General features: G+C 38.6%; 1 protein-coding gene across 6 annotated transcripts in view; it reads right to left on the bottom strand.

The window, feature by feature from the left end:
- Positions 1-12,319, bottom strand: part of dlg5a (discs, large homolog 5a (Drosophila)) — a 59,576-nt gene that overhangs the window by 5,515 nt on the left and 41,742 nt on the right. For all 6 annotated transcript variants that reach the window (XM_030155357.1, XM_030155359.1, XM_030155363.1 and 3 more), the window contains 5 exons: positions 12,086-12,269; positions 9,191-9,339; positions 6,427-6,597; positions 4,646-4,836; positions 2,547-2,690 (listed from right to left, as the gene is read on the bottom strand). In XM_030155357.1, the coding sequence (XP_030011217.1) occupies positions 2,547-2,690; positions 4,646-4,836; positions 6,427-6,597; positions 9,191-9,339; positions 12,086-12,269 (839 nt within the window). The remainder of the gene's footprint in view (positions 1-2,546; positions 2,691-4,645; positions 4,837-6,426; positions 6,598-9,190; positions 9,340-12,085; positions 12,270-12,319) is intronic.

Genomic DNA, 12,319 nt, shown 5'->3' with positions numbered 1-12,319 from the left:
TGCTACTTTTGAGGCAGTTCCCAATTGAATTTAGGTGATATGTGATTTATCATCATTTATTAGAATATTTTCTTCTGTATTTTGCATTCTTTACTTTAGGTCCTGCATTTTCCTCTATTTAATTTCCTGTATTTAATTGAGATATTCATGAAAAGCCGACGTAAATTTAGAGCTCATTACATCAGAACAGAAATCTGAAGAAAAAGTGACTTTTTCAGTAAAGATATCATTCACTGAACATAAACCAAGTGTGTCCATCCACTGTCACTGATCTAACTCCATGGGTTTTACTGGTGAATCAATGTTGTAGAAGATGACAGTGTTTCCATGTTCACAATGGAGCCTCTGAACGTCCAAATGGGTCATATCTGATGACCATGAAAAGATGACAAACTGCATTTTACACCAATTATTTACATATATTGATAGGATTAATGGATCAACACCCATTAAACGTTTAGATCAGTAGATGGTTTTGGTCGCCGGTGGATGTTTGGGTCTGTATGGGTTAAAATGGAAGCAACACATATGGATCCAACCATCTACAGTGCTTTAAACTGTGTGTAGGAGTTAATGAGAGCCAATCAACTGTGTTTAATGCACACTTTAAGACTGGGCTGCACCAACAAGGATTCACTTTTAAACCCAATTAAATCATCGTTTAATATTACATTAAAGCCCAGTCAATTATTAATGATAACACACATCCCCTCCACACTGAGATTGAGCTGCTCCCCTCAGGATGCCGCTATAGAGAACCTCTATTAAAAAAAAAAAAAAAAAAAAAAAAAAAAAAACCTCCATAAGCACTCATTTATTCTAAATGCCATTAATGTGGTCAACAAGCTACTGTAAATAGAATTATGGGAGACTAGGCTGCACATGTTTGGGTATGAATGTATTGAGTGTTTCAATTTATTGACTGTTCATAACGAAGAACATTACTTCCAATACTGTGTTTTTTTTCAAACTGTAGTGTATTATACTCTACTGATGAGACCAAAGACTATTTTTCTTCCTAAGCTGGACAATAAAATCTATTCTTATTCTTCTTTAATTATGATGTACCAAACAAAGAATCAATCTAAATTTTTCTTAAATTTTCACTTTAATTCTACATTAACCCATAAGGACCCAGTTTGTCTTTTGTGGCAGCACCAAAATGATTTCTATCTCTCTATTTAACCTTTCCTAAGTGATTTATCCCCATTTATTTGAATATTATTCTCTGAATTTTGCATTTTTTTTCTAGTGAAAATCATCTACTTCCCTGTGTTGAAAAGATTGATCATGAAGATGTCCCTAAAAAGGTCAGAGTAAAGTCAAAGGTTATCGTATCAAAACAGAAAAAAATGAAGAAAAGGTGACTTTTTCAGTAAAATATAGCATTAACTGGACATAAACGAAGTGTCTCCATCTACTGTTATTGATCCAACTCCATGGGTTTTACTGGTGAATCAATGTTGTAGAAGATGACAGTGTTTCCACGTTCACTACAGAGCCTCTGAACGTCCAAATGGGTCATATCTGACGACCATGAAAAGATAACAAACTGCATTTTACACCAATTATTTACATGTATTGATAGGATTAGTGGATAAACAGTTTAGATCAGTAGATGCTTTTGGTTGATGGTGGATATTTGGGTCTTTATGGGCTAAATTTAAGCCATAAAGACCCAAACATCCACTGCTGACCAAAACCATTTACTGATCTAAAATGTTTAATACCTGTTGATCCACTAATGACACTGATTCACCAGTAAAACCCATGGAGTTGGATCAATGACAGTGGATGGACACACTTTGTTTACTTTCAGTTATTGATAGATTTTACTGAAAAAGTCACTTTTACTTCAGTTTTCTCTGTTTTGATGTAATAACCTTTGAATTTACTCTTAGCTTTAATGAACATTTACATGATCAGTGAATTAAATATAAAAAAAAACCCTGATTTACACTGAAAAATGTAAAATACTGAAGATAATATTATACTAAATGGTGATCAATCACTTAATAGGTTAAACAAAGAGAAAATTTCATTTGGGAACTGCCACAAAAGTAGCACTGGGCCTTTATGGGTTAGACTTAAAATGCTAACCTTTTGTAATTTGACTTATACTTGACAATGTTTCACTCTTAAATGGCTGTGATTTTGAGTTAAAGTGCACAAAATAATCATCTTTCTGCATTAAGTGAGAGACTATTTTTTTTATTTATCATATGGCCAAATACAATACAATAAATAATTGATCATGCATGGCCATATTACTTCTTAAATTGTCACAGTGTTGTACCAAAGAAACATTTTTTGAGGACAACAGAATATTCAATAACAGATAAGCAGATTTATTATTTATTTACTCAATTACAATCAGATTATTTTAATTAAGATAAGCAAGCATCTTTGCAACTTCAATACACTTGGATTTTGTCAGTGGAAATAAGTTTTTAAAGGTGTGACAGAGCCACAGACGAGACTGCAGCTATGTCATTTCAAGTCCTCATTTACAGAACTCAAAAACCATCAGGACAAAGTGAACTCACCCAGAACACATCTGCAGAACTTTCCAGGCGTCTCTTTGACCAGCATTTCTTTGACCGGGTCAGTGAGCGGGCCCAGGACAAGAACTGGTCGGGGTGACGTGCACTCCACCTTCTGGACACGCTGGTACGCCAGGCTCACACAGTCTGACAAACAGAAGATGACAATGATGAAGATCAGTGGAAGACATGATCATCACATTCAGAGTTATCATCATCAAGAGGAAGACCCCCTCCATTTAACACAGACATTATTTCAGTGAAATGGCCTGCTTGGAATTTGCAGTTGTAGAAGTGTCATAAAAGCTGCTGTGAGTATGTGCTCGTATTCCTCTTCTTCAGGAATCCTTCTGTGTTCAAGATTTGGCAGTTGTTTTGCTTTACTGTGTGTTTTAGGGTCAAAACAGGGTGGAATAACAGAAAAAGATAAAGAGAGGAATGGAAGTTTTACAGATTTTTACTTAATAAGGCACTCAGAATGTACATCAATAAGAGACTAAGGATGTTTAACATGAAACTGTGAACTGGAACACATTGAACAACAAGCTTTTCTAAATCAGTCCAGCTGCTTTTTGGTACCTGGTTGAACTCCAAAAAGCAACTGCATGGTCAAAACTCTGTAAAAACATAGAAAAAATATAAAGGAAAATCACAAAAAAAAAAAAAAAAAACAGCCCAAACCGTCTATTTTTATAGAGAGTCGGTCTCAGTCACTTGTCTGTTTTGTCCCCCATTACAGAGGCGTTGGGGGAGTAAAATGAGCATGCTCACGTCTATGGAAAGAACAAGGTCAGTGCTGCTACTCACACTGGTGTATGAATGTGTGTGAATGTTCGGTGGTGGTAGGAGGGGCCGTAGGCGCAGATTGGCAGCCACGCTTCCGTCAGTCTGCCCCAGGGCAGCTGTGGCTACATACGTAGTTTACCACCACCAGAGGGAGGATGTGAGAGTGAATGAATAATGGATCCACTGTGTGCACTTCGAGTATGCGTTCATAGAAAAGCGCTATATAAATCTAATCCATTATTATTATTATTATTATTCTATCAACACCTTTTTAACTCTTTAAGTGCCAGACAGTTAAGGGGCTAATAAGCCTTAAAAGTGCCACAGAATTTGGACGTTTTTCAGTATTTCGCGTTGTTTTTATAATATTTGAAGAATCCTGCAGGAAACCGCTCGGTAACATCCAACCGATTGCTGATTAGATCCAAAACGCACCGGACGCAGCCGATTCATTATTGATCGTAATTTGCATAATTTATAATAATAATAATAATGATAATAATAATAATCTTTATTTATATAGCACTTTTCATACATTAAAAACTGTAGCACAAAGTGCTTTACATATCAGTTTAAAAATCAGTACCGCCCCACACCCACACACACACACACACACACATATACATGCAAACCCACAAGCTCACACATACTTAAGAAGACTGACTGAGCACGGGTAGACCAGAACAAAAATGTACAAGTAAAAGTAAAATATCAATTTAGGAGGCGCTGTCTCAGGGAGCCATCCGCACCAGGAGGCAGCCGCCGACCCCGGCGACCAGGCACCAGCAACACAGCCCCGCATCCCAACTAGTGGGAGAGGGCCAACTGGGACCCCCACCCACCAGGAAGGAGCGGACCCCAGTGAGAGAAGGCGCCACAGCCCCCGGAGTCCACGGCCGCCCCCCGGCATGGAGGGCTCCCTCTGATGAAACACCTGAGAATAAGAAACATTAAAAAGATATAACAATATTATTCGGTCGCGTGACCTCAAATTCCCGTCTGATTGGTCTCAAAAGGGGGACACAGAAAGAACGTCATCGAAATGTGAGAAAGAAATGGGGGTGGATGGTTTGTTTGTACACAAATATGGCGTGTTCTCCAAAGCCGATCTGATCGGCCCGTGGCACTTTACAGGTTGTTTTCGTAAAGCCGATTTAATCGGTCCATGGCACTGAAAGTGTTAAATTTTTCCTATTGAGCAAACAGCTGAATTTTCATGAATATTTAAAATAATTCATACATACAGAACGCTCACCACAGACGCGTCAGGGGCTAAAGGATCAACAGCCATCTAAAGTCATCTAAAGCTTTCTTACCGTCGAGGAAGGGGATGGAGTCTGTGCTGATGGCGTCCAGAGCCACCATCTCTTTGCTGTCTTTGGAGCTGCTGCGTTTGTGTTTCTGTTTCCTCCTGAAGAAGGATCTGCGTGCGGCTGCAGAGAGTGTTTTACTAGAGTCTTCCTTCATTTCTGTCACACTGTGTCTGCGGTAAAACTCTTGGTCCATCCTACACGACAAACACACACGTACGTTTATTTTCTTAAGGAGAATCCTGACGGAACAGTGTCTGCATGTCGGTATTTCTGTCAGAGAAGATGTTGTAAACGTAACTTCTTCACATCTGTGAACAGTTTTACAGATGTCAAAAGGCATGTTGTTATAGTTGAACTAAGATTAGAGCAAAGGTTGAGGTCAGGCATGTAGAGCTGAGGGTTGAGGTTATGTAAGGGGAAAATAATAAATCTATGGGAGAGCTCTGAGCAGAAATACGCAGACCGAAATTACTCCAGCATTTCAATCATGAAATGAAAAAGGTTATCATCATCATCATCATACTCTAATGGCCAATGACACTTATTTGTCTAATGTCAACATGTGATGTAGCACATAATATGTATTAAGGGTCACTTTAGGATAACAATTACATAGAGCAAAGCTAAAGAGGTAAAACTAAAAAAAAAAAAAATGATTGTAGCATAACTGTAACATTATTTGGGAACAATGTGGATACGTTCTGAATTTCTGAGATTTGTAAATTTATGAAAAAAAAAAAACAAAGACACTAAGAGTTCACAGGCTTTTGTTGGGATTGTTGCAGCCTGAAATGACTGTAAAAAAATTAATGTATTCACACTGAAATTTAAAAAAAAAATTTAAATCTTCACAATTATAGACAAGGAAGTCAGCTTGGTCGGTGTTTCGACTGCTAAGTTTGGTGAAACCTGCTAGAAATTATTGGTGAATAGTCAAATGACTACTCTGTTTTGATGAAAAGATGTTGATCAGAATTAACAGGGATTTGTTGGATTTTTGTCGTAATACTGATATTTCTGGAAAGGACAGATTTATGACAAAAAAATACTGGTTTGTCAAGTCATAAATTCTCAAAATCCTCTGGGATTAAAAGGTACTTATTGAAAAGAAAAACAAATGTGCTGCATTTCCTGATGCACAAAAGCAACAACATCTAAATTACTTTGCTGATTTTTATTAATTGAGCTGATTTCATAGTAGATGTCTGGATGTTTATGACAATATGGTGATTCTGGGCTAAAATGACAAGCATTTCCTTTATGTTAAATCCAATGCACTATAGTAAAATTTTACATGCATATACAAATAGCAGTGATATGATGAGGCTGAGCCAACATTGGAAAGTTAAATGATGTGGTTTCCTTGAATAAATGTAAAAGCAAAAATACATGTTTGCCAAAAAAAAAACAAAACCAAATTTGTGACTTTAGTCTCTTTAGAATGTATGTATATCCCCCCATAAATCATAAACTCATAAATTTAGGACTCATCTCAATTCAATTGCAGCAACATTATCAGAATAAAATATCAAACATGTTTTTTGTGATGTGATTTTGTCATCATTGTGCAAGTATTCAGGTGTAAAACCCAGGCCTGGTACAGAGAACAGGATAGTCTACATGTGGTGAAGAGGTGATACTCCATATGATGGCATGAATTCTTGCTGTGTTGTGTAGATTGTTGTTTCAGCCGTTAGAAAGTATCCACTAGCTCAAAATTGTGCAGTATGTGTTCAAGTGTTTGTTTGTGTATGTATGTGTGCATGCATGCATTGTGCACTCACATGTACTTGCTGGGGATCTGCCCCCTCTGGATCTGCTGTGCATTCTCATCTAGCTGCCAGGCCATCCACGTCCCAAAGCTGCCCTTTGGTAAAGACTCATCCACGTAGAGGATGTCATCCTTCTTAAAACTGAGGTCCCCCTCGGCCTCCCCCACCCGGTCATAAAGTGCTCTGGAGGGAGGGCGAGACAAAGATAGATGGGAAGTTATGAAGAGGAGGGTGGTACGAAGGAGCAAAGGAGGATAAAGTTGATAAAGTGAGAGAAGAGGTTAAGTAGTAGACAAGGAAGGTGCAGAAAGAACAAGATAAAAAAAAACACAGAGCTAGGAGGAGGGTAAGAACTGACTTAATCTATCGACAGAAAGTGCGTCGTTCGCCTCCATGTGGAGCCTCGTAAGTCATTCCCAAGCAGCCTATCTGTGACAGCCATGCAGACCGGGTGTATTTACTGCGGATGACATCACAAGCCCTCTTGCCTATATGACAAGTGACTGCGGCAGCTGCGGCAACACACCCTGACCGGCTCCTAACAATAAAACGCGACTATTTTAGAGCTTCATTTTCCATCTATGTACAATGTATTTCCAATGACCTGGAAAACACCGATCCAAAAATGGATGTGGCGTTGGGCTTTGTGTGTAGTGAGTAAGGAGATTAGATAACCTAAATTTGTGATGTGATTAGCATCATCGCAGTCGCACAGTGGATCTGGAACGTAATTGGTTAGATGAGAAAGATTCCACTTGTCCAAAGGGCTCTCCAGTGGTGGATCTATATATAGAAGCACGGACACAGACGAAGTTGCATGTGGGAAAATGAGTGTGGTTTTGTTTACAGTGTTGCACTACAAACACAAGTTACCTGAGGACATGTAAGACAGGCCCATGTGTCATTAAATAAATACAGAGCAGTGTTGTCCACACTTTCCTACTCCACTATATGCATTTTACATGGCCTTAGTACTAATGTAATTATGTTTCCCTCTCCCCCATGGATACACATTTATTTTAGAAGGGCCAGTGTAATTACAGTATTTTACAGAGTTTGGCATTATGGGTAGTTTGAAGCATTAATGTTGCAAGACTGGCAAGTACATTTAATCTGCAGGAGTTTATTGGAGATGCTCTGAAAGTTAAGAACTACAGTAACTCAGAGTGAGGCTGGTGGATGTAGATGATTGATGTATAGAGTTCCAACAAGATAAATTTAAGACTTTTTAAAGACACTTAGAACAGAATTTAAAGCCCATTATACAGCCTATTTCACGGCCATACTGGCAAAAAATTGTGACTCCTAGAATTTAGGAAAATGTATTTATTCACTCCAACACCCTGATTGTCCTGAGTCGTTTCTCACCTGGGGCTGCAAAGTTAGCGATAATTGGTTCCTAATTCCAATATAAATTTTTGGTTGGAAGGGGTGGAACTGAGTCGACTAAGTCGTCTTTGCAGCTTGGACATTTAAAAACAAGTTTATGGCAACATACCTTAAAACTTATATCAAATTCAATACCTTTTAAAGACTTTTTCAAGGTATTAAATGCAGATGTGTAAATTCAAGACCTTTAAGACCCCGTGGTAACCCTGGTATAGGACTGGAACAAAAATACAGATTTTGTCTGCTACTAGAGGAAACACATCTGATCTTGCTTAAATCAGTCATGACGATTCAAAGGCTGGAATCAGAATTTTTTTCCCAGCACATCAACATTTTGAGTAATGTCAAGTTATGTTGAAGTAAAAACACTAATTTTCCAATCATACTCCAATGCCTTTTATTGTGTATTCACAGTCTAAGGATACTGTGGGCTAAATTGGTCAGATTTACTGATATAAAAAACAAGTATCACAGCCCCTAAGCTTCACAATGTTTCAGACACTTGTTCTTGTGGGTTGTGACAGTTTCTCACTGTCAGAACCAACATTAATAACATCATGTTTAGGTTGAAACACCCTTAGTGTGTAGTTTCATTTCATAAAATACCTTAAAATCCTATAAAATCATTCATCATGCTCGGGTCATACATTAAGCGCAGGGAAAAAAATGGTGTGAGTGCGGAATTTTGAGTAACATTCTGAAGTCCACCCGTTCATATGGTTTTAAGATCCTCAACTAGTTGATAATTTGGGTCTTTACGGTTGCACAGAAAATGCAGCGCCTCTTGCACATACGAATTACAAACCGTTACTTCTCCAGAGCTGAGGTTTGAGGGGAATAAGTGATCACCAATGAGCTCTTCAATCAGGGATCAAGGGAAAATTCAAGGTTTGCATCACTTTGGACCACAAGTTTTCTTTCAGGCATTGAAAACATCTGAAATTTCATCACTTAGAAATGATAGAACATTGGCACATATGCTACTAATGACTGGAGAAAGTCTGATTCCATATGTGGAATTCGTAAAATCGTGTATTTTTCTCCCTGAAGCAAGATCATTTCTAACCAGTGTAATAATCCTGCTTTTACCCAAATACTTGGCATATATTCAGTTTAGTTATAGTGTTTATATCATTAATAAGCAGGTTATTTTAGCATTTCCTTTAGCTATTGCCTAAACACTGCACTAATATCAGTCAGAATTAGTCTTCAGCCTGAGAGTTTTTAGGCTACGCCAGCAAGCCACATTGTGAAAGTTTAGTTTTTGCTAGTCTGTTTTACAAGAGGTGCAAAAATTAGGATTCAAAATGTCTATCTCAAAAAATCACGACCTCCTGGAAAGCTCTCCCCGGTTCAACCACATGTATAAAACAGTGCACTCACATACCTAATATAAAAGCCATCTCCTGGAACATCTTTGAGCATGCTGAAGTCATCAGGCCGATGCTGCACCTTGAATGTGACAGTCTCTGCAGGTTTCAACATCTCAACGTACACCTCTTCCGCCGTTTTATTCTTCATATTCACCGAGTTGTACTGAAAGTTGAGACATGATTCAAGTTGAGAAAAGACGAGTGAGGTGAAGCAATCTGAAAAGTAAAGCAGCCTGAGTGTGAAGCAGAAGACGGTCGAGTGTGTACGCTCATCTGTGAAATCAATTCTGCCACACCTTTGAAGGGTCCACTAGTAAATAGCTACATTTCCTCTCAGTTGTATTAAATTGCTTCTATTGATTTGTGCCATGTATGAGGAGGAAAAACAAACAAGCTGGGAGCCTGACGGACTGATGCCATGCTGCTCGATGACAAACTTGCATGACAATTCACATAGCAGCTCCTTTGAGGCGGGGAACTAAATGGGAGCATGCCAAGAATTGTCTATTATGAGTTTGCCATGCTCGGAATAGATCTCCGATGCAACATGAGAGAATAGAGATGCAGATGAGGTGAAGATCAGTGGAGGTCAGTGGCAAGTTGGGGGAAAAGTGTTTCTGCTTCAGGGCAGAACTTAAACCGAATCCTTTAAAAAAAAAATGCATGCAGAGTCAGGAGCCTTCAACTGTAACTGTTAACATCTTAGAAAACTCTAATCTGCTCCAAAACTCCAATGTGGTTTCCGAATTAAACCAAATACTTTGCTATTGCTTTGTTTGCAAGTGATATCGTATCTGCTGGTTCCACATATTGTTCAACCCTTGCTGTCAATTTAACAAAGGCATTTGGTACGATTGATCGTCCTATGTGACATTTGTTTTGACTGGTAAAATTATATTATGATCATTTCTCAAAGGGGGTTCTGCAAGGTTCGATACTGGGTCCGGTTTTGTTTCCAATTTATATTTACACTATGAAGCCCCCATATCTGTACTTTTTTGTTAAAACTGTACACTAAGCCAAAAAAAACCTGAAACTGAGCTAAATATCCCTCTATGCTAAGGAGGAGGCAGTTAATTGAGGCCATCTTCTGGTTTGTCGTGGATAGTGGTGATGTTATCTGTAGACCGCCCTCTACTCTTAAATCCCTGGATTCAGTTTATTAGTCTGCCCCGAGGTTCATCATTGCTGACAGCTACTATCCTCATCATTTCATCCTGTATGAAAGGGGTGGGTGGGCATCTCAAGTGAAGGATGTGACAGGCTGCTGTTAATGGTAACATAGCATTTTCTTATTAGACTTTTTTTGACATTATCACGTTGCAGCTTAATGCTTAAAGTCAACTGTGCAAACAATAAATAAGGGGGACTTCCTTTTACCAAGTACCTGTACATTTGGTTTAATCAATACTATCACTACATGTCATGAGTTTAACTGATTTTTACTATGTTCTTTTTTTTTTCTAGTTAATCATTTTTATTTTTTAAGTGTGGTCTCTATTTGCAAGACTGTAATTTGATCTAACTTGAGAATTGACTGGAGAAAATTCAGAGCTTGTTGCATAATCATTTGAGGTCTCCAATAAAAAAAAAAAAAAAGAAATACTGCAAAAAACAAAACTGGAGATGGCATTTAAACAACTGAGCAGTTCTGTCTGTAGGGGGCACTAAAAGTAATTTAATGGTTTAACCACAGAGGATGAAGAGCAATAGAGCAGAGTAAACTCATACATCCATGAATAAATAACCATCTGTTCATCTTCATCCGTCTGCAGCATCCCCATCACTTCTCTGCAGACATAACACACAACAAAATGGATTCTGCTGCTATATTTCTGCTTAAACTGAATGCAGGACATCAGGTATTTAATTTAGAGCTACTGGTTTCATTGTTCTTGGTACTGGAAAGAGTACATTTGTTGTTTGTTAATCTTCAAATGGATCAAAGTTGTTATCCCTCAAAACTCTTCTGACTGTATTCTGACACCGGAACATTGAAATCACTAACGACAGCAAATGGCATCCTTTAGCTGTTCGATACATCTGACAGCACTCTTAATTTCATACCATACCACTATTTGATTCCTTTAGAAGAAAATGTTGCAACACTGTCATTTTAAAACATGTTAAGTGGCATCGTGCCCAGTGTGACTGGCTTTATCCACCCACATCTCTCCACTGGCTCAGTGAACCAGTACTAATGTAGCGGTCACTTTGTGCTGTACATGCTCTTTTTTAAACTGAAGAAATACCCTCATAAGTTAGCAGTGGTCACATCGATTCTAAGTCTAACCCAATCATTGATTCCTCATGTAGTAGCTCCATCTACCCTGTAAGACTAGATTCTCAGTCTCAGCCCAAAAGATTCTGTTCAGCCCAAAGTAAATATGTTGATCATTTGCTGAGGTATGATTAGGTCTGAATAATAATGAATGTGTGTCTCAGGAAGAATCAACTTTACAGTAGATTCTGTGTGTATTTGCATGTCATGCGCTACATTTTCAGACAGGAGGTCTTAAAGCACAATTTAGATTTTTGGTTAAAATTCAATTTTTGTGTGATTGTTCATATTACACATTAAATGCGACCTCTTGATATAGAGGCATCCCATCTTGGCGTGTTGTTGTTTTTCCCGCCGCTTGTGTGACGTGACGTTTGTCTCTTCAGTGATGTAAAGGTCAGACAAATGCAACCTGGCCATTCAGGCTGAAGTCGCATTGCAAAATATTAGATACATATTGGATTTAGGACCACATATGAAAATGGCCTGGGTCGGATTTGAGCTGTTCAACCTGTCGTTAACAGATCAGACACAGGTCACACATGGGCAAAAAAAAAAAAAAATGGATTTGGGCCACATTTTCCTGCAGTCTGAACGTAGCCTAAGGTAAAGCTCTATCAGTCCAAACCTCCAGAATGAGGTCCCCAAGAAGCAGTCCATCAGGACCTCTGGCAGGACTGTCCTCATCCAGACTTTCTATGTAGACACCTCGCAGGTTTCCTCCACAGAGCGTGACTCCCACTTCCACACCTGGCCTACGCACAGTCACAAGGCGTGGTTCCCCCACCTTCCTGCTACCTTCAGATGGCATTCTATGGAACCAAACACACACACAAATGAACGTGACAGATACTTAATGCAT

Source organism: Sphaeramia orbicularis, chromosome 15 (assembly GCF_902148855.1).
Source record: "Sphaeramia orbicularis chromosome 15, fSphaOr1.1, whole genome shotgun sequence".
NCBI lineage: Eukaryota > Metazoa > Chordata > Actinopteri > Kurtiformes > Apogonidae > Sphaeramia > Sphaeramia orbicularis.
This window is presented reverse-complemented; position numbering and strand designations above follow the sequence as displayed.